Genomic DNA, 25,731 nt, shown 5'->3' with positions numbered 1-25,731 from the left:
ATGACCCATCCGAAACGGTTCGGGCACTCGCATTACCAAATTTAAAAGGCGCGGTTGAATGATACCCCACTACACAGTAAGACTATACGGATAGTTGACTGCTGGCCCAGGCATGACAGCAAGCCACACTAATGGCCAAGTAGAGACGGTATTGGTCGGTAAAATAACGCCTCAGCTCATGCAAAGCAGGGACATTGATGACACCGTTCAGTCGCAGGTATAGATGAATTCAGACGGCACCGGTCGAAACGGACAGGTATGATTGGCAGCAGGCCAGGAGGAGCAGTACGATCCGACACGGGTATGTCGCGTCACGACACTCCACAATCAACAATGCACATTGAACTTCGTAACCGGTGCGCTGAATTCGAATTGTCTTCGGAGACGGACTCATCGGTAGTGAGGCCGGGGTGGGCCTAAACCGTCAAATCAGTGGGCATCAATGGACTCTCTAATTTCATGATAAAGCTTTCCTTCCCTGTTTTGGGATGGAGGCTTGGCCCGAGTCCACCTGCTAAATCTGTCTTTGATGCCTAGATACATTTCCAATGCCAATAATAGCGAAAAATACGTTAATTGGCCAATTATAAAAGCGGCGACTTGAAACGAGCCGCCGAAAGTATGCTTACTAATGCTGCAAATCTGTCTGCAACTGAGCGCTCGGACAGAAGGTCGCGACTTGTGACCTTCTGCTGTATTGCCGTAGCTCATGGCCATAAACGGCGCAAAGGACAGAACGGTAGAGTAGGTACTAAGTTTTAATGCAACAAGTCTCGACCATGGGTGAAGTGATTTTCATCCCGCTTTTCCCATTTTTTATTCTGAACGGGCCCCGCTGTTAGTTTACGATCTGCTTGGAGTTGGCCTGTAAATCTGCTCATGCTGCACGGAGTTTCTTAAATCGAGTCCCAGGAGCTCCTTCCGCAGGTCACGTGGACGTACTAGGTAAATACTGATACGGACGGACACGAGCCACAGCCTCTCCGACGTCAGGTCTCCATAGCTTGGCCGTCTCCACTTACCTCTCAGCGGCTGCTCTCCGGTCCTTCTCTGTTGGAGATCGTCAACTTCTTCACCGGCCTCCCATCGAAGTCGCACCGTCGCTACCACAGCGGCGGTCCGGCCCGGCGCGGGGTCACGGGGGGCGTGGCAGGGTCAAGCCGCACGCGCCACCGCCTGCCGACCGCTCCTAACCACAGTCCCGCCGACCACCGGCGCCTGTCTGAGAGCCGCCGCCGCCGCCCGGCGCCACCGCCGGCCCTGGGCACCCGCAGGCGGGCCGTGACGTCACGGCCACGTGGTCGGCGCCGCGCCGAGACCGGCCGAACCCGCGGAACCAGCCGCGGTCATTGGTCACTGGTCAGCCACGCACGTCAGAGGGGTACGGACTTGTAGCGCCATCCGCGAGTGTCGGCCGAACTACGAGTTAGAGTTGCTCCCGACAGGGGACAAGGCAAGTTGTGGATGAGACCTGCCCGGAGGCGTGATGGTCAGGGCAGAGAGCACTTCCTCGAGCCTGCCAATGGCATGCTCGATGAGTAAATCCGAAACCATACGATAGAACTTTAAACCAACTAGACGCACCTGGAGACAGATGGAAGAATCAAAAGACGATAGTACCCGATAGCACCCGCGACGGCCGGTCTAAAAAAGCCTTGACAACGTCCCGCCCACTTCGCGGAGAGCGCATCTCATTAGCAGGAAGGCGACAAAAAGTGTGAGCGAGAACACTTGTATTTCCCGCCTGGACAGGCAATATGATATCGAACCTCATATCGCGTCACGGGGCACCGGTCGGCACACATCACACTGTGGCTGTGTTGGACCACTGCCGGTCGCCGAGCAGTGTCCCAGGTGCCTCGGACCGACACCACCCCGCCGGGAGACGCCAGTGGGCACCGCGTCACTGGCCGGCGGGGCCCGGCATCGTCAAGACACAGACATTATACGACCGGCTATCCAGGACACAGCGGACCCCTAGACATCGTCAGGACACAGGGCTTGCCGCCTCATACATTCGGCTACCGGCGGGCGGCATGCCCAGTACCCTCGACTTGGTCTTCACTCTCACGCAGGCAGATATGCGTGCAAAAGTCACTCTCAGCATCCTTCCAGCCACGATGGATTCACTGTATGAGCGTTCGAACACCCATGACCAAGCCCGCTGTGGCTGCGCTCAATACGCACTACACAGTGATACCGCGTCCCGCGAGTCCGCGACTGACTTCGTTCGGCGATACAACGGTGATACAAAGCCTAATCCAGTGCCGGGAGATTCGAGTGGCTGCCACAAAACAGCCGCATCCCAGTCACAAAGCGGTTCGCGTTCCAGAGATGTCTCCCAGTATGGCAATTGGCAAGAGAACATGCAAAACACACGTGAGTATCGTCACAGCACAGCCATCAGAGGCTGAGCGACAATGGCACGCCGAGCCCCACGGATAAGTAAACTAGCAGCGACGCGGACAGTGCGAAATTGGTACAACACGGTGACACTGACAGGTGAAAAGAAGCGGGACATTCGACACAGTACGGTGAGCAATGGGAGTGATACAGAGTGACAGACGCAGAAGAGGCTCAGTCACGGCACGGTGCACAAGAGGGTACCTTTGAGCTCGGTTGCATGATTATATGGTCCGAGAAGTCAGGAGAGGAGAGGAAGTCGCGAGGTCTCCGGTCGCCGAGTGGACCCGATACGGGCCGTCCCCGCCGGCCCTCCCACCCGATACAAAACACAGCGCATGATTGGTCTCCATACCACCGACACGCTCGCAGTCAAAACACGATTGCTTGTTGACAGCTAGCTGAACACGTGACGACAAAGCCAGCCATACAACGCTATAGGAACAGCGAAGAGCGATCGTTTGGATGATGGACGTCAGGAAATACTGGTCGAACGGGAGCTGTCGGCGGTGGCATTAGGTCTTCACACCAAGGCGCATCACCAGGGCAGTTAGCCGCAGAGCTGGTAGCCCCGGGTCCATCCGCCACGCGGCGCCGCCATCCAGTCCTCCCACCACAAGCGCGGGCACGACACGCGTGACGCACCCTGACGATACAAATGCCTACGATGTAATTCGACTATGATAGCTGGCAGTCCCTTCATTGCTGCACCTCCCATCGTCCCTCCCGGCTCGGTTCACTTCGCTCATCCTCGCCCTCCGCCGTCCGCACACCTCTCACTGCCTCCTCTACTGACTAGAGCCGGACCGGCGGACGCGCTGGATGCGAGACCGTTCGTCCGCGCCGCGCTCAGAAGCGGTCGCCGTCCTCGCTCACAGCGCCGCCGAGCCGCACCGAGCGGCGCGGTGCGGCGCCGGAGGCCACTGCGTTCAGCCGGTCCCGCGCCGACACTCCGCCTGGGGGAGGAGTAGTGTGTCAGGGCGAGATCGGTGACACAGCGACTGGGGAAGGAGCGACGAGTCAGGACGAGACTGGTGACGCAGCGCGAGGGACGGAGGGACACACAGCGCTGCCCGCACAGCCGGCTGAGGACAGAGGACGGAGCAGCGCGTGAGGACAGCGTCTACACTCTACAAAGCTCGAAAATCCGTCAGTTTCACCAGGGTACATGTCCTGTAAACCACATTTTCTCCGTAAACGCGATATGTCAGTGGACAACCAGCCAACAAACAGTAAGTCTTATTGAAGCCACTATACGAAGATAAAATGACAGCGCAATGACTGATATACTGAACGACGGTACGCAGTCTCCGACATCGTTTTCGTGTGGCATTTGTTCGCCCGACTGGCCAGCGCTACCTATCTGTCCAAAGACCCGCCTCTGTGGCACTCACCAGCGCGTCGGCGCAGGTCGGCGCTCCGGTCGGCAGAGGGGCTCGGCCGGCGACCGCCCTCCCCTGGCTGAGGCGTGTCCAGCACACTGGAGTTCAGGCCCAGACCAGAGTCATTGCCCACGTCCTGGGGAGAACAGGGGTGCTGATAAGATGGGATTTGGGTGCTTGGAACGAATGTGCAGACCTGGATAAGCCTCGAACACTTTTTTACAAGTTCGCGCCTCTTCGTCCCTTCATTCACCCTCTACCGCAATTTGTCTGCTCTCTGTCCTGCCTCTCACCCACAACGGTTCGTCCGCACCTCAGCCTGTCCCTCTCCGTCCCCTTGGAACATCCCGTCCCTCATCGCACCCCTCTCAACCGCCGCGGTTCATTCGTACCTTGATCTCCCGTCGCCGGTTCCAGGTGACGCACAGGTAGACGCACACGAACGTGATCACCATCTGCAGCAGCAGCCAGATCAGCACGTTCGTCACCACCGTCTGCTTGAACAGTTCGCGGCCGAACTTGAAGCAGATAAACGCCTCCGAGAGCGTGATGCAGATGTATACCCAGCACTGGGTGCCCATCCGCTTCACGCGACGGTCCGTCACGTACAGGTAGTACTGCCTGTGGAAGTGAAAGAGATGAAGTTTGTCAGGGGGAGGAGAAATTGCTGCTGGGGGCAGGTCATCAGCTGGGTAGGTAGGTAGGACACATCAATAAAGGACAACACTTCCCTCCCGGATATCTCTTGACGTCGCCGCCGGCCGTCGGTTCTTACCTAATTGTGGGCGCCACGATCGGTCCCAGACACAGGATGCGGATGGCGTTGAACGGGTTGTGCGGCGGCATCTGAAACACGTGCTTCAGGAAGAACGTGTTGAGCTCGGTGAGCTGCCAGGCGATGACCAGCAGCGACACGGAGAGCACCCGCTTGGCCGGGCTGTCCGAGTCCATCCACCGCACCTGGATCCACGACTCGGGCGTGAACTGCATCAGCGCGCGCTTCACCTTGCCACTCGTGGTCGAAATGTCCCTGGGGAGGCAGACAGCCGTACGGTTAGGTGGGCAAGCGCTTCACGGGACGACCCAGGCGCAGTTAGAGCGGGACCGCCTACCGACTTGCGGGGATAATAGCGTCATCCCTTTCTCTAATGTACGCTGAAATTAAACAAGCACTACTAATGTGCATCACAGGGAATCATACAGTACAACAGAAGTCAGAACGAAACACCTCCTTCGAATCCAACATTAACCAAATATGCAGTAAAAGGCCCATGGGCATTAGGCAGCTCTACTTATTCTCATAACCAGGGAACGCATTATTGCCTCAGATTACCCCTATCATCGTTCGCCGATCAGACACGGCGGCATCCCACCGAGCCCACTGTGTCCCTGCGGCGGCCGCGGCGACTCACTTGATGCTCTCCCACTTGTAGTCCCGCATCTCCAGCCAGCGGCACACCTTCATGCCGATGTAGATGCCGACGCCGTTACAGAGCAAGATGTCCAGGATGATGGCGTCCCACCAGCACTCGATGAAGTTAGGCAGCAGGTGGGCAAACAGCAGCTGAAACGGGCCGGCGAGCGTCACACAAGCGGACAAGTCACGTTCACAACAATTCAATTCGTCATCCTTCCTGAACAAATATCTTGAAAGCCGATAACCGACGCGCGCCTACAGACTGAACAAAGTGCGGGCATATCTGGGCGGTCAGTAGGCTGACTCATCGGATATCCATACAATTTCAAACCACGATAAACGGTTCCAATTCTAATCGCGCGCGACCACACTGGACAGGTTACTCTCACACACTGACTGACCGGACACTGTCACTAACCTGACCTTTCCACTATTCCACAAACTGACCTCTCCACATTGGCTGACCTGACCCCTTCCCTGTCCCACAGACTCACCTCAGTCACCTCCCACATGATGGAGATGGTCCAGAGGAGGCCGTAGTGCCGGATCAGCAGCGCCTTCATCATCCAGCCGAACAGGTGCGCGAACGCGAAGATGTCCAGGCTGCTCCAGATCTTGTCGAACGTCAGTGGGTTGCAGTTCTGTCCCCAGTTGCTCTTAGGATTGGTGTAAAGAAGAGGGGAGGTTAGGCTTGGAACACTGAGTGCTCATTAGGGTTTGGCACGGTGGGAGAACAGTAAAAGGACAGCATTTACACTGGCTTGTGTTTGATATGTTGGTCCGTAATGACGCTAACAAGGCCAGATTGTGACCGAATTGTAATTTGTGATTACAACGTACCGCTTGTGTACGATGTAGGTAGTGTCGAGACTGAGAGACACAAAGGGTCAAAGCGCCTTTGGTCAATAATCTAAATGCTAGTTTGGTGAGAATAACCTTAGTCTAAGGGCGTTCTACTGGCGGGAGCTACATACCTCGTCCATGTCGATGGTGAAGTTCTGCAGCTCCGGGTAGAAGAAAACCAAAATGCTCCGCACAGTCTCGTAATCCTGAAATACAGACGATAGTTTGAGAAAACTCTACTATGGATAGCGGACTAGCTGCTGCTTCTGTCGGAATTAAGTTGATTGATATGTCGATAAATGAACGCCGATGAATTTAATAACTTAAATGAAAACGAGCGCATAACATGAATATTAACATTATTTTCAAATATGATAAAAAGTCGCTTTGTTGAATCAAGTGCAGCAAAATTACACACAATAAGTACTTAAATCAACCATCGGTACAATTAATAAAAATTAAAATCGGTCAGAAAACGCCTGACAAGCTACACTCCCATTCAAGCACAAATGACTTCAGGCGCGGATACAAGGGGGGGGGGCCATGGGGGCCATGGCCCCCCCCCCCCTTGGCCGATTTTTTTCAAAAATAAAATAAAAAGTTAAAAAGTTAAAAAGCTGAAAAGGGGGCCTCCTGAAAATAAAGTGGCCGAAATCCGATGAGTTTTTTTTAACCTACCCACTTAGTTATTTCTTAGAAGACTAGCTGAGAAGACTTCTTTGTTAGAAGATTGGTAAAGCTTTTCATAACTTGGAGGTCTCTTATACTCACAGAGATGACCACTTTTACAGGGCCTCCTAACCTGCACAGAGGGCCTCCAAGCCTGCACAGATGTTGAGATGTTGCCTGAACAGCTAGATAAGCTCAATAGACGCAGTTTTTTTTTTTGGGGGGGGGGGGGGCCAACAAGTGGGAAGATGGGGCCTCCAACAGGTGGGATTATGGGGGGGGGGCCTCCTGGTTTCTAATGGCCCCTCCCTTGGAGATTTTCTGGATCCGCCCCTGAATGACTTTCAGCACTGTGACAAGATGAGCGATGTCAAGCAGCCGCACAAGCTCGCACGTCCACTGACCTGGAAGAGTATGAAGACCAGGAACATGAGGTAGAGCACGCTACAGCCGAAGACGAGCCGCCAGAGGGCCGGGTGCGGCCGGGTGAACGGTCCGTTCGGGAACGTCAGAACGGATATCACCAGGAAGAAGAATGTGGCGCAGCACATGCCCGTCCAGATGTTATTCTGATGGCTGACGGTCTCATCCCTGCCGGCGGCAGCAGAGGTAGGGTCACGGGGCCGGGCGAAGGGGAACAGAGGAGGGGCGAGTACGACGGAGCTGTAGGGCCGAGCGGTGGTCGGTGGCGGCACAAATAGGAGAAAGATGTATTACAAAATTGATAAAACAATTAGCATCACCACACTGATGACCTTCGCACTATACGAACACGATCCATGGACACCGGAGTCAAATGGTACGATATCCAACGGTGTTCTGTTGACTATCAACAAAGTTAAATAAACACTTCAAGCGAATAAGGCCAACAAAGTTCCCGAAGACGGCGACCACCGTAATTTACCAACCCTTCCTCACCGGGTCACCCCACACACGATCATTTATCATCATCTCGCCGCCACTCCTCCCTATCCCTGCAAAGCAACCGGTCATAGCGGGCAGCCCGAGGCCCCGCGGAGACCCACCTGGTGAAGGCCATATAGAGCATAGTTCCGACGGACAGCAGTAACAGCGTGATGGTGTGCGGCTTGTAGAAGAACTCGATGGAGATGTCGTCCACCTGGCGGTCGTTTATCTCGTGGAAGTACTCGGAGAAGTCGGACGAAGCCGACACAGTGCGCGTCCGGCCGCCCATGGTGCCGCTCTGAAATCGCGCCCGGCGTCAGCACACAGCACAAGACCACGCACGGTAGCCGACAGGGCTGGACGGGTGTCGGAAGTGCCGTCAAAGTGGCGTGCGTGGTACAATGAAACAGGAACTACCTGGGCTGTGGCTTCTCAAGGAATACAGCCAGAGTGCCGTAAGACCACAAACACCTACGGCAGCAGAACTTCCTAACCATTATTCAAGTAACACCGGAGCCTATGAATGCGTCCACTGATGACACTCACAACTCAAAGAGCAGCTCCTCTCGCAGATCGAGTGGCACAACTACACGGCGGCCCAAAGGGTAGCGGGGTAGAATCCGTTAGGGAGACACGTCTAATTTCTCACTAAGAGGCGGAGAGCGTCGAGTCGATCGTGCTCGACGGAAGGGCGACGAGCCAGACGGAGCGAGCGCCGGCCGGCCGACCGACCCGTCACGTGCTGTCCGAGCCACGGAAATAAACACCGTCTGGCCACGCGACCGGTCCGTCCGGCGCTCACGCCACCGTGGTCCGGCGCGCGACTGATGGACCGCTATCGGCGGCGGCGCGCACCGAGGGAAGGGAGGGGGGGGGGGGAGGCGACAGTGGGGACGCGTCAGCACCGGTCGGCGGCGGCGCCACGCCACTGCAGACCGCGTCGGCCGCTGCCGGAGCGCCAAAGGTCGCCGCTGCTGGGTGCCGACAGCCCACCTGGCCACTATGACCGGTGTGCAGTGGTGGCGCCATGGCGTGGCCCTGCTGAGTCGACGGTCCGGCGGAAAGTCCGATCCACGATACCAAAGCATCATACTGCGTGCGGTACAGTCGCTCGGATCAGAGTCCAATTAACTTAAAGACTGGGGAGCAGGGCGTTTCAACTGACCGAATGCAGAACCTAGATGCTTAATGCATGACGTACCACGACACCAGATACATGCATGATATAAAAATATGCCTGCTGATGCTCAATGCCCATACTTTGTGCCTAGCCCATCTGCTAGAAGTGGGGAAAATTTTAGTCAGATTGGATGCAGTCGTAACAGTTCACAGGCATCGATGTAAATCTATTGTTTTGTAATTAATTTCTCCTGAAAATCTCTGCTAGCAACAATATAAGATAAAAGGAAATGCTCTATCTTTTATTTGTTTTAATGAATACAGAATCTAGAAGGCTACACTTGGCCTAGTGGTTTTCAAATACATTGAGCTCCTTCCTAGTGTAGCAGAAATTATCTTGAACTGGGATGTATCACCACAGTAACATTCGAGTTTGGAATTTGGATTGAAATTGATTGACTGAAGTGAATAGGACGGTGGAAGCGCTTCAGTTGTGAATATCTCTGACTAAAAGACAACTTCTTCTGGCTCTTGAGGTAGCTGAGACTCAGAGCTTCTGCAGCTTAAACATATGAGCTCTGCTAACAGTTGCGAGTGCAGGCTGGAAGACGGTAGAACTGGTCCAGTCTACCTATGTTGACACCACCTGGTAAGGTCTTGAACACACCAAGCCAAATGGTGATTGTGTCAACCATTTACCTTCTTCTTTTTCTTTAAGAGATGGTAGTCTTTTAGGATTTTGAAGATGCTTTTATATTGACAAATGTCTCAGTTCAGGTACTACTTTAGTCATTCCCAACTGTAGGTATTTTTTTCTATCAACTCAATTCAATTGACCACAATTAAGATCCCTATACCCCAAATAGGGCCACATTAACCGGTCTCCAGAAAAAGAGTAATATGACTGCATCCATGCAGCAGAAGGATCACCTCACCAACAGCAACAGTCAACAGTCTTCTCTATTGTGGAGCGATGAAGGCATAGTTCATCCAGTGCTTGTCCGGCTGGTTCTGGAAAACATTTGACAATTTCCTCTGGTAGGGCGTTCCGGGACCGCTAATTGCTAAAGTAATATGCAGTTTTAACAATCTCAACAAATGGCTTTGACTGGCGATTTTTTTAATGCGGAGTGATTGAAAAGAAGACATTAATAGATAAAATTGCAGCTGCGAGGGTGACAATGCATGAAAACTACATTCAAAGTTTCATTGTAGTCTGGCTAGTTGTTCTTAAGCTTCAGAAGGAGAACATACCCATGATTGAAACCGCGCATTACTTCTACTGTGTCCCTGTCCCTGTCAGTTTCACATGCAGCACAGTGGTGCCTATCATGAAGAAGACCGGACTGGACCCCGACTCTGCCGATAGCTACCGCCCCATCTCTCTCGTGTCGACTATCTCCAAACTTCTGGAACTGATCCTTCAGGAAGAGATCGACACGTCATTTGAGGCCTCTGAACTTCAGTTTGGGTTCTTAGGGCATAGGGGCACCAGCGAAGCGTCTATGCTTGTACACGAGACCGCGCAACATTACCTATGCTATAAACTCCCGCTGTTTGCAGCTAACCTCGATGCTAGGAAATGTTTTGATCGTTTGTGGCATGATGGCGTCCTCTTCCGAGCGAGTGAGCACCTCCCACGCCGGAGCTGGGCGCTTCTGGCCTATTGGTACTCTCACCTGTCAGCCCGAGTACGTTTTGGTGGGAAGCTGTCAGACGCCTTCTGTGTGCGCCGAGGAGTGAGACAGGGTGCGCTTTTATCGCCGTGCCTCACCAATATGTTTTTATACCCGCTCATCCAACAGCTCAATGACTGTCGCTTGGGCGCCACGCTGTATGGCCACCACATCCCAGCAGTTGCATATGCTGATGATATTCTGATTATGTCTAGTAGCGCACGCGATCTTCAATCAATGCTTCATATCGTCTCCTCCTTCTCAGTGTTGTGGAGGATAGATTTTGTACATGTGAACCAAAGCTTGACCAAGAGTCACAGCTTTATATTCGGGGCCGAGTTCCTCTCTCGGACGCCTCAGTGGCAGCTATGTGGACAGATCCTGAAGCACCGACAGGAAACCACACACTTGGGTGTTGAGCTGCGCTCCCAGCTACACGGTGCCGATCAGGTGACTGCCCGAATTCAGCGGAGCAGGGGTGCGTTCTTTGGCCTAACGCCGGCCGGCATGTTTAATCAGCACCTCTCTGCTGTTGATAAGGCATTTCTATGGCGGATGATTGTCGCTCCTGTTCTGATTTATGGATGTGAGGTCTGTTTTTTAAGCTCTGGAGATATTGCTCGCCTCGAAGGCTGGCAAGCCTTGGCTGTCAAAAGCGCGCTACGCCTACCGCGCACTGCCCACCACTCCGCACTAATGGCGGCACTTCACATCCCAAGTGTACAAGCTCTCGTTCGGCGGTCTATTTTTCGCGCTACTCAAAACGCTTTTCGTGGCCAGCACCGCCTCCGTTGTGTGCTGGTGAGTAGCCTGGCCCAGTTGGCGACCAATGCAAGATTCGCGGAAACATCTGCTTCTATTGTGTGCCATCTAATGTCACTATGTGGGGGAAACTTCATGTGGGTACTGGAGGCTGCCAGCGGTCATATACACGGAGACTGGGTGCACACGCCCAGGCCCGAGTGTGGCCTTGCGGACTCGCTCAGCTGGCTGATGGACAGCAACAGTGCCGAGTCATGGCAGCTAGTAAGGCTGCTTGTAACAATACATTCAAACTGATTCTCCTAGTCCGCCTGATGTAAAAAGCTGCCCGTGCTTTGCAAACGTGACTTTGTTGTGCCGTGCTGTGTTTGTATCTTCATGTGTCACGGTTATGTTATGAAGATATGTTCTCCTTGTTTTGTCCTCAAAGGATGTCAAATAAATATGATGATGATGATGATGACTGTGGACTGTTCCTATATAACTCACATTACAATTATGATTGGCTGAGTCAAAACACACAGCAAGCTGAGCTCCGTAAGACCGGATCCTTGAGACCAAGCTAAAGTACACACGGTATATAGGTATATATGGCCTTGGGTATATAGAGAACTCAATTACCTTGACCAGTGACCTAGCCTTTCAAAATTTCACACCCTTTATGACAAGAGAACCATAATCAGCATAATAAAAATTTTACATATGAATAGCAGGCAAGCAGCCGGCAACACCGAGCGCTGTTCGCTCGCAATCGTCTTTTACCAGCGTGCTACGATTTCTCGGCTCTCATTGGTGAACTTCAAGTCGCTCATGCTATTCACCAATGAAATGACGAGATCCTGCGTCAGCCGGGTTTGCGAAATCGGCTGTCTTCTGATAAAATAAATAGTGACAAACTTGGTCTGCTTATTTAAATGTATTTAATATTGACGTCATGAAAAATATTCTCACAGCCAATCATAGCTGTACTGTGACGTTTTGGCAAAAGCTCATTCAAAGTTTTTGCCTGATGATGATGATGATGATGAGTCTTCGGGGGAATAGCCTTTGCATCGGCTCCCCCATAGGTGCCCTATTTGGTTATAGGGATACTGGGAAAAGGATGAGGATGGAGGCTGCATGTCTTTCTACATTTGCTCATGTTCCTTCCAGACGCTTTTGACGGGTTCTCCATAGACAGTGCAGCTTCTCCTTCCTCTCTTCCGCATCCTCTTCCCGTTCGTCATTGAAGAGAAAGTCTCTCATGATCTCCTGAGTGTCTTCTATGTGAGGTCGTTGTAGGGACTCGATATTACTTCTAACATCCATGAGTCTGTTACATTTCAATAGAAAGTGCTCCATGTCTTCATTCTCCTCTCCACATAGTTGGCATAATGTGTCTTCATCGGTGTGTCGTCTTCTTTCTTGTAGGGGTAGCGAATTCGTTCTAGCTCGAAAGAGAGTGACCGCTGCTGGGGTGTTGTCATAGATAGTCTCTTCTCTTATACGTTGTTTGCTTGCTTTGTATAGCTGTAGGCTTACTTTGCTTCCTATTTCTTCCATCCATTGTTTTGCATCCCATTTGTTTATTTCTTTGTCTATATCCTTTTTGCTTTTATCTTTTAGGGCATGTAATCTTATTTGCAGTGATGACAGGTACTTCTCGGTTGTTTTCGCCCATTTGCTTTCTTTCCTTTCAAGCTCTATTTCCATTACTTTCTTTAGTAGTTCATTTCGTCCTTGCAGTGTCGTTCTTATATATTGAAGGTGACTTTTCATTATTCTTGTCTTCATTAGTGATGAACCGATTTCTCCTCTTAATGTGCAATTTGGTGCATATTTCGGTGCTCCTAGAATCTTCCTGTAGACCCCGTTTTCAATAGTCTGTAGTTGCTTGATTTCTGTTTCTGTAAGTGTCATAACATTGACTCCATATAGGATTGCTGGTAGGGCAATGCTTTTCCAATAGGTTTTCCCAATCATAATCTTATTACAACTTTTACTTATGATGCTATATGTCATATTTGACAGCTTATGGGCTTTCTTGATCATTAGGTTCTTCTGTTCCTTGAATACATCCTTCTTGTTGAGAATCGTCACTCCCAAGTATTTGACTTCTGTTGTAACAGGTATCCCTCCGATTTCTGTGATGTTCTCACTGTTTTCGCAAGTTTCATTTACGATCAATATCTCACTTTTTCTTTTGTTTACTTTCATTCCGTATTCTTCACTTGATGCTACAAGTACCTCAAGCATTAGCTCTGTTTCCTTCTTTGAATGAGACAGCATCAAACCATCATCTGCAAACAGAAGTAAGGGGAGATAGATATTCCTATCATTGTATCCCATTCTTGTGGCCATCAGCTTCCTTGCAATTTCATACGTGATCAGCTTGAACAGCGTGGTGCTACCAGTGCAGCCCTGTCTTATACCACTGGTTACTTTGAGTTTTTCTTCTGTAGCACTACTGAGCCTAATCGTTGTGAAGTCGCCGTGATATATACTTGCTACCGATGAGATAATATCGGGATGGATCTTATATCTTTGCATGACTTTGATCATTGGGCCTCTCTTGACTGAATCAAAGGCTTTTTCAAAATCAATGGCTGTCACATATAGCGGTCTCTTTCTTTTATAACTTTGTTCGACGCAGTAGCTTAGAAGAAAGAGATTGTCCTCAACACGTCCTCCAGCAGTAAAGCCTGCTTGAGTTTCCATTAAGGCTCCGTTCACCAGTAGATGTTCTTCGATTTCGTTTTTGATCATGCTCATATATATCTTATATGATGCGTTGGTCAGTGCTATTGGTCGTAGTTGCCGTGCTGTTGGTTTGCTTGTTTTAGGTATCATCTTTGTATGTGATCCTTTCCATGAATCCGGCTTCGTGTCAGATGTCAGTTCGTTTTGCATACATGTTGTTAGCACTTTAAGGCCTTTGTCGCTTTTGATTAACTCTTTGTACAGCTCGTTCTTCAGCCCGTCTGGCCCAGGAGTGGTTTTTGTTTTCGTTTTATTTATTATAGCCCTCACCTGCGCTCCATCAGGCTGAGGATCTTCCATTGGTTCAACGACATTGTTGATGTACATGGCCATGTCCATATGTTCGCATAGATGCCTAGGAAAGCATTTGTTCCGTGCCTGTTCTTTCATTTCCTCGGTATAACTTCGTCTTTCTTCTTCATTCCAATGCTCGTCAATATCGTTATTATGCTGCTGGTATATGCTGGTCCAGTAGCTGATAAGTTTTTCTTTCTCCTCAAGGTGGTCGAGAATTTTGGCATTTTCGTCATATAGACGTACTTCTTCTTTAATACGCTCTTTCTTCCTGAGTTTGTCTATATTTTCCCATAGCGATTTACTTTTGTTTTCACTGCTTCGAATTTCCTTTGTTATCTTTTTTTCTGTCACTGTTATTGCTTCTTTAATCAGGCGCTGTGTCTTCTGTTTTTGCTCTTTGTACTTTTGTTCAAGGGTGACTTTTTTAGCATCATCTATTGCATTTCTTTTCATGCGGTTCAGGTCCTTTCTTTTCTTTATTGCTTCTCTGATAGCTTCCGTAATCCATGGTGGCTCTTTCCTTGAATATTGTCTACTCAATCTCCTTTTGTAGACAGCTACAAGTAGAGTCTCTGCCACCTCTTTCATCATGCTGTTAAGCACTTCAAATTTTTGGACTTCTGTTGTCCTCAGCCTTCTATTCATCTCTTCTCCGAATTTCTGCATGGACTTTTGGTCCGTTTTCATGTAGCTCTCTCTGATTACTTTATCCTTTTTGAAGTTGTTGTCAACATGTGGTAGCTTAAAAGTAGTTGTAACCACATTATGGTCGGATACATCAGTTATTTCCTTTCCCTCATCCACTTGCATCCCTTGAAAGTATCTATAGCATTCTTTGTTTGAAAGGACATAGTCGATAACACTTTTTTGCCTGATATTTTCCTCACTGAAAGACATTTGAACCATCCTCATCTGATAAAACATAACAGCTTCTCCAAAACATAACCAAAACTTTTTTATTTTAATTGGTGCGTCGTTAGACTTAAAGGGACCCTCCCACCTTAACATTAGTTTTGAGTTGAGATAGCCAAGTTTGCGGCCAGGCTCAGAAACCACCATTTATCCTGGTCGCAACCCCCGCAGCTTTATGGTGTTCAAGAAATTTCTTCCCTTTACTTGCAGGGTGGGACCAGCGTGGTCCCTATCTCTTAACCATTACGGGAATCTGATGACGTCATCAGGTTTTTGAACGTCCGTTAAATGTTTGACTAAAACGTTTTGTAGCACGCGGTTGTATATGCTGCTTTGCGCGCAACAAATGCCGCACTTTCAAATAAAGTCGCTAGGAACAGTGGAGATCCCAAAAAGTAAACAAAAGTAAAAGTCTAATATCTTGAAAACCGGTGAATATTTTTCGATGAAATTTGGTAGATATTCGTTTTTGCTCTTTCTGAACCGAGCGACATCACTTTCATGCCAATTCATTAACTTTTTTGAAGGTGGGAGGGGCCCTTTAAGTTTCTATGATGTCATATCATATCTAGTTGATCAAGACTGAAAGCATTCGAATTTTGAAGCATAAATGTTGACGAAAACGGCGCAGTGAGTGGGAGTTGGGGAGGAGGCTTAGGTAGTTTTTTACGTTTTTTACACAGTGTATATAGTTTTTTATTGCTTATGGCTTAGTTTTAGTGATGATGAAATAGCCTTTGCTCATACTTAATCGAAAAATGACGAAAAAAACAAAATATATATAAAGACACTGATATTTCGCCCTTGTGGCTTCTTCAGAGTGAACATTTAAAACATTCATATTTGAAGCAGAGATGGCGAACGTGCGGATAACATTCTTTGCACCACCGATCACAAGTTGTTGCTACCATAAATCAGTACCCTAAGTACATCAGTACTTAGGGTAAAGTGTTAAAATTGGATTATTGTTATTTATGGTAGCAACAACTTGTGATCGGTGGTGCAAAGAATGTTATCCGCACGTTCGCCATCTCTGCTTCAAATATGAATGTTTTAAATGTTCACTCTGAAGAAGCCACAAGGGCAAAATATCAGTGTCTTTATATATATTTTGTTTTTTTCGTCATTTTTCGATTAAGTATGAGCAAAGGCTATTTCATCATCACTAAAACTATAATACTAACAATGCTCATCACAGCCATCAACCATATATGCTTATGGCTTAGAGACTAGAGTGGAGCGTATTGTCAGTAAATATCCACAATGAATTGTTCTTTCGACTGATGTACGACTTCATAGCATTTTGTAAAAGAGTTCGAGGTTTGGGCATTACCTAGTAGACTAGCAGACGTCACACGAAGGTTTTCCAACCAAGGAGAGGCGCTGTAGGTTTGTAGGTTGTAGGGTAGGTTTGTAGGTTTGTAGGTTGTAGGTTAGGTTAGGTCAGGTTAGGTTGGATTTGTTTAGGTTTTGTTAGAAAGAACTACCTCCAGGCATTGCGCCTCTCCTTGGTTGGAAAACCTTCGTCTGACGTCTGCTCTACTAATACCGAGATTTGTTCGTTAAGCCGTCTTGAGAACAAGAACACCCTGAGAAGTGAGAACTGCAGGAATTTGCATAATAAATGCCTACACTCAAAGAAAAACACACCTCAATAGACTGACAAAGCCACAGAAGACTCAAGTGCTTACAGTTTTTTGGTATAAGTAAGCCCTTGGTTTATAAAGCCTTGAGTAAGTCTGAGCTCTGTTTGCCCCCCCATTTATTTATCAGCAGGCTGCGACCAGGCTGCTACTTCTTGGCTCCTCATTGGTCGAATTCAAGTGGTCTATTCGTTAGACCAATGAGAGGCCAAGACGCACCAGCAATAACTTCCTTATATGGGAAAAACCGACAGTACGCTGATATAAAAACATCGACTGGCATGCCGGGAAGATGCCAGATACGGTGGTAGGTGGTGATACGGTGATACGGTGGTAGGTGAAAGTGCCCACTCACATATTTTGCGATTGAATGCAATGGATTGTGCCGCGTGACTAAGGAAAGAATGAATACATTTTTGCTTAGGCTGGTGGTAGGTTGTAGGTTTGTAGGTTTGTAGGGTAGGTTGTAGGTTTGTAGGTTAGGTTGTAGGTTTGTAGGGTATGTTGTAGGTTTGTAGGTTTTAGGTTTGTAGGTTGTAGGTAAGGCTAGGTGACGGTCACATCAGGTTAGGTTTGTTTTTGTCTATCTCCATCGTCCCAATCTGGCATTCTGGACTGTTATCGCCATGCCCCGTGTGGATTGTCCATGAAGGTAATACAATACAATACAATACTTCCTTGGACGCCAGGCTTACTAACCCTCGCACGACCAGGCCATTTCTCATAACACGAACGACCAGGGGGGGGGGGGGCTGTTACGACCCCCCCCTGGCGTTTCGAAACGGAAGGTCGTAGAGCTTAGCGGAAAAAAACAACGGATTGCTCTCAACGAGATCTCGCGATTGGTGGTATATTTTTTGGTCCTAGGTCAACATTTGACCTACTTTTGACCGGTCAAAGGTCAAATTTTCGGAAAAATAGACTTTTTTCAACTTTCGGCGGCGATTGCGGCAAAACGGTGGGAGATATCGACTTGAAACCTTCACTATCGTGTTCCTTGATCAATTCTCTATCGTTTGGTATGTATTTCGTTTCCCTAGCTCTAAAAATGGCGCGTTGGGAGCGCCGGAAGTCGGCAAGGTCACAGTCGGCGGCAGAAATTCGAAAAATCAAAATTTAAATGTTTGAAATCTGATTGTATTTTTGGATTTGGGAGGTCCATTTGCTCCCTATAGAAGCTAATATTGCTGCATATTCCCATTGAGGTGACAAGAATTAGCAAAATAGTGGTTCGGGCGCTTTTCAAAAATAGTACCGGACGCTGTTCCTCTTGTGACGTCATAGCTCCGTGACCTGACTTGACCCGGTCAAATTTCTTATACCATATGATAGCCAATACTTGCCCCAACATGCATGGGAAGTTTCATCACGATCCATCAACCGATGTCCGTACCACCGGCAGGAAACCTCGGGCGTTGGCACTCAGTTTGTGAAAATCCGGCCGGAGGCTGTACCTCTTATGACGTCATAACTCCGTGACCTGACATGACCCGATCAATTTTTTTTCGGCAAAAGATGCGCAAAGGTTGCCCCAGAGGGTATTGAAAATTTCAGGCCGCTACGACAAGCCGTTTAGCGTGCACTTCGAAAAACCTCAGGGGGGGGGGGGTTGATACAACCCCCCCCCTAGGCGTTCTAGGGCTAATACCATATTAAAATATTTTCTACATTCAATCATAGCTCGTAAGACACTGGCACCCATCACCTGCACAGGCTGCACTGCCTTCAAATTTGGTGCTTACTGCTTACATCATACCTTGTTAACCTACATTTTGGCGCAGTCAGCTGTAACGTTAGGATGTCGAACAAAAATGGTCCCGTAGCTCAGTTGGTAGAGCGTTGGACTCCGCGTGGTGAGAGCACGCGTTCCCGGTTATAACAGTCCGGGTTCGAAGCACGACGGGCGCTCGACATTTATGGGCCTCCTGACAGGTATGGTTGTGGTTGGTGGCAGGCCGTAGCCAAGCGAAGTCAGTGAGGGGACCGGCCGTGCGCGGCTATGTGCGCACGTTAAACTTTGGACTCTAAATTCTGCCATAGAACTGGAATTGCGCGATCGGAGGGTAGAGGGCAGGGTCACCGCAACAAGCTTCACTTAGCGGTGGCTCTGTCCTTGTGAATCCTTCCTATCAAAAGGTTCGCACTAAATTTATAAAAAAATAGTCATAACTTATATCCCTTATGCGTTTGGTTTCATAGGATAAGTAAGGTTATGGCTATTTTTTATGTTAGGTTAAAATGAAAATCCTGAATGTAGGTAATACCTATGATAGATAATGATGATGATGATGGGTTAGAGTATTTGCCTTTGCAATGGCTCCTCCTATTCTTTTAGTTTCTACATGCTGTACAGAATATGTTTCTTTTTTTCCATGTTCATTCTATTATCATCTCATAGAAATTTCATAATTACTTTTTCCTTATCATCCCAGTATGGCTGCTGTAGTTCGTGACATTTCTCTCTAATCTCACTCAATATTGGGCATTCCAATTGTTATAAGTTTGCGATGGTGGTGATGGATGGTGCACTTAAATGACTTCCTTTTTAAATAATTGTATTTAACCTTCGCCCCAGTGGGTGGGGAGAGGGGGGTTGGGCATTTGTTACCACCCTGTCGCGTTTTTTGCGTGTGAATAAAAAACCGCGGCGCGTAGCTCCGCGCCGCTTGGGGTAGCTTTTGGTACATCAATTTTGGACAATGTATGAAATTTTTTACCCCAGGTCAGGTCATGTCAGGTCAGGTCACCAGGTCAAGTTAACTGACCAAGCCTAAAAAAGTTTGCAATCATGTCCAGCCTGCAATGTTTGTCAGAAAGGTTAAACTTGGTGGATTGCATGCTGTTATGGGCGCCTACAATTTGTATATCTCATATTTTTTATATCTGTGACCTAAGGTCAGGTCAGTGGCGTGACCTTTCCATTACAAGTCAATGGAGAAAAATGAAAAAGCCTCTAGATCCGTGTGTACGCATAGGAACAGTCCAAATATTTCAGAATCACAATGATTTGGACCACCCGTGATGACCAAGGTGTCATTTTTGCTGATAGCCTCTAGAAAGGTCATCCAAGGTCATTTGAGGCTACAAACAGATTTTTGCCAATAATTCGCGATTGGAAAGAGATAGAACGCTGGGGATGGTCTCATTGTGTTTGTCTTATTGAGACGCATCGACTGATATGCAACATGACCTTTTCCGGTCAGGTCATGACCTTGACCTGAGGTCAAATTATAGTTCATTCCACGGCCACGCGTCTCGGCGAGAGGAACATGATTCTGGCAATAGAAATGTCGTGGCTTTTTGTAGTCGAAAGTTATTGTCGAAAAACACTTTGTAAAAACAGCTATTTTTGGAGTTTTGCCCTCTAGAGGCTAAACCGTTGACCTGAGGTCAATTTTGATAATGCCCTTATCAAAAGAAGAGTTCAAAAGCTATCGATTGCTTTTCCATGCGTTTTTCTAGCTACCATAGTTCCTGAGATAAAGGCATGTTTTCTGAAAAATATTATGACAAGTGGCAAATTTTCACCTAAAATGACCTCTGGTGACCCTAATATTGCTCTAAGATGAAAAATGACTGAAATACTTTCAAACGTACGCATTGAGAGCTATCGACTGCTTTTTACTGCGTCTTTCTAGCCCTCTTAGTTTTTGAGTTAGAGGTGGGTGGTAACATATGCCCCCCCCCCCCCCAACTAGGGCGAAGTTGGCTGAGACCGTCACTGGGGCGCGTGTTAAGATAGGTATCGTACTTTTGGGGAGTAATGTGCATGTTTCAAGAATTTTCTGTGTTGATTTATTGTTCCTTACCATTTTGCTTAGTATGTACCTATCCAATGATGAGTGAGGTGAGTTCAGGTCAGCAAACACACCTGACTCATCTCACTCACTCAGTGTTCAGCTCAAGTTCAGCTCCTTTGAGCGATCTGTGTAGCTCAGTGGTACTAGCTTATCAGTTCACTCAGTTCACTTGCACAGTGTACTGAACTTTGTCCAAAAGTCCTATAGCTTTTATGTAATCAGGGTCCAGTGTGCCATAACAGGTAACATTCCAGACTGCAAGGTAATGCCTTAACCTTTGTGATTAGTAATGCAATACATTATTCAAATTAAAGGAGATGGTGAAACAGACCACTGCTCATTCTGACGTAAGCCTTACCCACCCAATGACAAGCTGTGTGTCAACACTTCAGAGGTTAGCAGTGCACCATGCAGAATGCTGAGGGAAAAGGTACCTCACTTCAGACAACTCAAAGAACAATGGGATCACCTAGTGATGATCAAAAGCTGAAGACTTGCAAGCCTGTTGATTATGCTAAGACTAAAAATAACCTTGCCGCACAGCTCTCTTCTGTCCGTAAGCAGTAAGTGTGATATGGGATACAGTGCTTCCTACTTAACCTTACTTACTTACTCCTCGGCGACAGCTTCGTCGACGGAACGGGAGCCGAAGATCCGCCTCCATGCCGTCTCCGCTCCTCCCAACGTGCAGATGTCGGCCAGGGTTCGTCGAGACACCGTCCCGCACGCGAGCTGGCACGCCATCCTCCCACGGGGGCCGCAGAGGCCCGATCTCGCGATCCAGCCCGGCCTCAGACCGACACGGGCCATCCTCCCGACTTCCGCTTCTACTTAACCAATAACCAATAGTCACTACCATCACAGATGCCTCATTCAACGTCTTGTGTTTGTTTATTGTTAGATTCTACTTATTACCACCTGTTTTATTTTTATTTTGTGGATAAATACGTTGAAGCATTTTTACTGTAGGAGAGTCAGGGATCATACCCATCCTTTATTTGATCTTGAGATTCTAATTAGTTCAGTAAAGCATGCTGTCCTTTGTTTTGCAACCCCTTTGATAGCACTGAGCAATAAGATGTAAACAACAGTTCACAATAGTTGATTCACTGTACCTCAAATGACTATTTTATTATTTTTTCTTATGTTGCTTTTGTAACCAGCCGTACATCAATAAAATTCCTGACTCCATCATTTTTAGTGAACATATTTTCTGTTAGGGAATCAAAGACAGTGAAAGGCATGGTGATTAACACACTACCTATTTGAATTTTCATAAGTACCTAATGTGCGTAACAAGGGATTTTGATTTCAGGAGCTACAGGAAAGGGTTTCCAAAGGAGGCAAGGGTCTGTCCAGTTCGCACCACAGCTGATGAAAAGCTGAGAACAAAGATTTATGTGGAGAAAAGAATGGCTCGATTGAGGAAGGAGACGTTCCCAAATATGAAGGTTTTTGAGCACGGAATGAACCAACGTGGCCCGAGGTATGTTTTCTTCAGAAACTACTGCTCTCTCAGCATGGTGTCCAATCCTCGCCTGCATTGGCATTTTCACATCAGCTAACGTATGTGGGGGGGGGGGGGGAGTCGATCGTGTCCCCTAGTCACTCGGTCCATGATCAAGCTAGAACTCAGCAAAATGCATTGTTCGTCACGAGAGAGAGGGCCAATGGTACCCAATTTCAAGGTCTTAGGCCATTTATTGATGTTTCAGGTCAGGTGAATAACCCAAGTCAGGTCAGGTAGATTTTCCGGTGCTATGTTGGTGGTGTGGTTTCTGAATTTAACATTTATTTTGTTAAGGAATGTTGTCCCATTCGCATTTACGTAGGTCGGTTTTAGTCAAGTCGGAGGCGCATGTGATTCCTATCTAAAAATTCGCTGTTCCTGACTGACAAAAGGGTCTGTTTCAGCCTTAGTGGTTTTGATAGTTGGCACCTAATGCATTGACATTTTCTTGCAGTTTTTTTTTTAACAATTTACATTTTTGTTTGTTTGTAATATCTCAAACGAATAATGAGTCGACGCATGTGGCTGGTAGACAATTGTTCGCCTGTTACTACAACAGTTTATGTGTCTTAACTTCAGTGTAATTTTCAGGAAGCTGCCAAAGGGGACGACATGCGTACCACTACCGCGGCCAGAAAACACTGCTCACACACCGGTGTCGCCGCCAAAGAGCACTACAAGCGTACCAGTGTCGCTGCGAGAGAGGGCTGCTGGTGCACCAGTATCGCTGCTGGAGAATGCCTTACTCTCACCACGACCGCTGTCGGAGAACGCTCCCCGTGAGCCAGTGTCCGGGAACACCGCGCGCGTACCACCACCGCTGTCGAAACACGGCTCTGGCGCACCGGTCACTGCAGCTGTACACAAGCCAGCCAATCTTTTCCACAGTGTCAACACTTACGGCGAGCTTCTGCGCGTTAAAAAGGTTTTGAACCGCGGTCATTTATTAGCTGAAACGGTGGTCAAACGTCTCAAGGTACTTGAGGGGCTGAAGGCTGCTGAAGCCGCAACACCAAACACTGCTAATGAAGCGAAGAATGGTACGTCAAATGAAGGGACAGTCGGATGTAGCGACCGAACCTGTGTCACCGAAGGACCGAAGGATGACTCCTGTGCTAAGGACGCCAATGAGCTGCTGGTGCTACGTTCCGAGGATGTAGTACCGGAACTCGGCGACCTGCCAACGATGAACCAGCTACTCACTCTGCCCTCCACTCTCACGGAGGCAACTCGCATGATTTTCGATCTGCGCAGAGACATGCTGAAGCTACGTAACGCCCTACTAAGGCGAGCTCTTGAAAAGACGGAGGGGGAGATCCAGATGCGCACTAAAAAAACTCGCCCGGACAAGCAGCAGCGTCTCATAAAGCAGCTTGTTAAGTTGTTCAGTGGAGCACAGCTGGCTTTCTGGCGTGACAACGGCAAGTCGGTGCCCTGGGGTCTCGAGGACTATCTTCACGCCATATCGCTGCGCAAGCTATGCAGTCACAACACGTACCAGTATGTGACGGGCACTCTGAAGCTACCACTGCCGTCGATGTTCTCTGTGAGGAGTATGGCGGCCTGTGGTCTGCTGCCGGAGGTCTCAGAACGCTACCAGGAACTGGCGGAGATCAAGCACCTGAACTTTGACCGGCGTAGGTCTCGCAAGAAACGTGCTCAGTCCCCCGAGGGTTTGGCGGACGGCACCATCGCGCAGCCAGAGAGCACTGACACGAACAGGCCGGTGGCTAGGGCGAGACGCGGTGGTGGCAGTGGCGGGATCAGTAGATCGCCCATCAAACGCGCACGAACTGAGGACTTAATCGAGCCGGAGGCACCGCCAGCGATCCTGCGTCGTCCCTGCTGGGGCGACCTCAATCAGCGGGTGACTGTCGATCAGTTCGCAAGTGACGCCGAGCAGCGATCGGACTCGTCCGGAAACGAGAGTTACGTCACGATGACCTCGCCGCTCCGGAACAGAGTCCGAGGCCGCGGGAGGGGACGTGGAGGCAGGGGACGTCGCCAGCGAGGCGCAAGGTCATCCCCGGACCCCAGCTGGACAAGGGGGAAGCGAGGGCCGTGGGAAGGCGGTCAGCACGCGGTCCATGGAGACGTAAGCTATTCTTCGGATGAGGAGTGGAGTCGGACGGATGTAGAGGACTTCTCGCCACCTGGAGCCTCGCGGCACCATGAGACCAACAGAGAGCGCTACTTTCCGGGTGCCTGGTCGCCGCGAGAGCACTGGACGGTGTCGCGACGATCTCCGGAGCCGGGGAGTGGGCAGTCGGCGTCGCTTCGTAAGTCGAAATCCAAACTCGGCAAAGACAAGTTGCAAAAGAAACACGGGAAAGACAAGCCGAAGAAGAAGCACGTGAAAGAAAAGTCAGAAAAGAAGCGCGCCAAAGAGAAGTCGAAACACAAACACGTCAGATAAGCAGGCGATCGACTTCTCGGAAGAGATTGGTCGGTGACTTTTGAAGTTGGAATCTCGCTCCATCTTTTGTATTGCTCGTTTATTCCTGTTGAGTGCAACTTGATATGGGTGCTGCTGTTGCTGCCGATATAAAGTGTTTGCCATCACCTTAATTTGGTTTGATGCGATAGATGTCTAGCGCATAGTTCAGTTAGGGGATCGATATTCAACGTAATAGCCATTGTCATGCGGTGGAATACAGGGTTGGGCAGATAAATTGGGACAAAATGCATATTTCCATTCAGAACGCCGTAGCTTAGAAATTTGTAAACATAGGCATTTCAAATTTGGATCATATATTGTCACACCAATTTTACACATTTATCACCAAATATGGTCACCGTGGTGCACCTGCATCAGTCCTTATCGGTGTCTGGACTGGCCGCACGCGCGGCGAGATCTCCCGTCTGAAATGGCTCGTAATTGTAGCCGACTGGCGCTGCTGAGACTCGCCACAGTCACATGGGGACGTTCGTTAGACTCACCCGCAAAAACGCCCCAGCAACCAGAACTTGTGTGGGCTGAGGTTTAATGAGGAAGAGGGCATTTTCCCTTGGGTACAGTTTGCGGGATCCTCCGTTTCAGGAGATTTTGTATTTAATTTACTGTATGTCGGGGAGCTGACTCCTCGAAGAGCATCACCCCATGCAGGATGTTGCCTTCTTCCATCTTGTTGGTTCGAACTGCCGGAGTAATGGTTAGGTACCCTGTAATGGCGAACCCCCTCCCGATTCCGTAAAATAAGGGGGCCCCACGTGACCGTCAGAAGTCACCGAGTGGAATGCCATCACCGATGTCTGCTGCATGTTTTTTTTTGGAACTAAGATCACGTCTTCTGGGCTGGTTGCGATGTTACATGGTGTTTGCGGTTGTTCATATGTTCGATTATGGGGATACTATCGTCAGAAATGACCTGCACGTGCTTGCTCACTTCTCCAAGCCCTTCAAGAGGAAACAATCTTTTCAACGTCACAGCTGCTTCAACATCCATGTTAACAGGTTGATATGCATCAATGCCTAAGAGTGCATGTTTGAGGTGCTGGTATATCGCTTTCTGATGGCGCGGCTACCTTCGTTGTAAGCTCGCGCCACTGTTTTCGCGAGGATCCTCTGATTTAACTGAATTTTGCCTTTTAGCCCCCCTGGAAAACCGGGGGAGCGGCCGGTGTCAATGCAATAGGTATGTAAGGATGAGTCA

The 25,731-nt window shown here is 48.8% G+C and overlaps 2 protein-coding genes across 20 annotated transcripts; one reads left to right on the top strand and one right to left on the bottom strand.

The window, feature by feature from the left end:
- Positions 1 to 1,716: 1,716 nt before the first annotated feature.
- LOC122389836 (phosphatidylserine synthase-like) lies at positions 1,717 to 15,233 on the bottom strand. Of its 7 annotated transcripts, none has more exons than XM_043382262.1 (10): positions 15,214 to 15,233; positions 7,740 to 7,918; positions 7,119 to 7,305; positions 6,177 to 6,251; positions 5,697 to 5,858; positions 5,198 to 5,349; positions 4,561 to 4,815; positions 4,178 to 4,406; positions 3,798 to 3,921; positions 1,717 to 3,359 (listed from the first exon to the last, which is right to left on the bottom strand). In XM_043382262.1, exons 2-10 carry the CDS (start codon positions 7,907 to 7,909, stop codon positions 3,253 to 3,255), a joined length of 1,461 nt encoding a protein of 486 aa, XP_043238197.1. In that variant the 5' UTR covers positions 7,910 to 7,918; positions 15,214 to 15,233; the 3' UTR covers positions 1,717 to 3,252. The 7 variants fall into 7 exon arrangements, with proteins under 7 accessions (XP_043238197.1, XP_043238194.1, XP_043238196.1 ...); XM_043382259.1 differs by lacking the exon at positions 15,214 to 15,233 and adding an exon at positions 11,799 to 12,021; XM_043382261.1 differs by lacking the exon at positions 15,214 to 15,233 and adding an exon at positions 11,667 to 11,802.
- LOC122389834 lies at positions 12,197 to 24,646 on the top strand. Of its 13 annotated transcripts, none has more exons than XM_043382251.1 (4): positions 15,714 to 15,755; positions 20,961 to 21,131; positions 21,884 to 22,054; positions 22,670 to 24,646. In XM_043382251.1, exons 2-4 carry the CDS (start codon positions 20,977 to 20,979, stop codon positions 24,492 to 24,494), a joined length of 2,151 nt encoding a protein of 716 aa, XP_043238186.1. In that variant the 5' UTR covers positions 15,714 to 15,755; positions 20,961 to 20,976; the 3' UTR covers positions 24,495 to 24,646. The 13 variants fall into 13 exon arrangements, with proteins under 13 accessions (XP_043238181.1, XP_043238177.1, XP_043238188.1 ...); XM_043382244.1 differs by having other exon boundaries at positions 15,743 to 15,783; XM_043382254.1 differs by lacking the exon at positions 20,961 to 21,131 and adding an exon at positions 21,195 to 21,271 and having other exon boundaries at positions 15,749 to 15,783.
- Positions 24,647 to 25,731: the final 1,085 nt, after the last annotated feature.

This window comes from Amphibalanus amphitrite, unplaced genomic scaffold, assembly GCF_019059575.1.
Source record: "Amphibalanus amphitrite isolate SeventyFive unplaced genomic scaffold, NRLGWU_Aamphi_draft 000374F_arrow, whole genome shotgun sequence".
Lineage (NCBI taxonomy): Eukaryota > Metazoa > Arthropoda > Thecostraca > Balanomorpha > Balanidae > Amphibalanus > Amphibalanus amphitrite.
This window is presented reverse-complemented; position numbering and strand designations above follow the sequence as displayed.

Coding starts and splice junctions, on each gene's coding strand:
- LOC122389836 (XM_043382262.1), bottom strand. CDS start 7,909: ATGGGCGGCCGGACGCGCACTGTGTCGGCTTCGTCCGACTTCTCCGAG. Junction 5,350..5,696: donor TCATGTGGGAGGTGACTGAG/GTGAGTCTGTGG, acceptor GGCCCGTTTCAG/CTGCTGTTTGCCCACCTGCT. Junction 3,922..4,177: donor ACCGGCGACGGGAGATCAAG/GTACGAATGAAC, acceptor TGTTCTCCCCAG/GACGTGGGCAATGACTCTGG.
- LOC122389834 (XM_043382251.1), top strand. CDS start 20,977: ATGCAGAATGCTGAGGGAAAAGGTACCTCACTTCAGACAACTCAAAGA. Junction 21,132..21,883: donor CTCTCTTCTGTCCGTAAGCA/GTAAGTGTGATA, acceptor TTTTGATTTCAG/GAGCTACAGGAAAGGGTTTC. Junction 22,055..22,669: donor ATGAACCAACGTGGCCCGAG/GTATGTTTTCTT, acceptor TGTAATTTTCAG/GAAGCTGCCAAAGGGGACGA.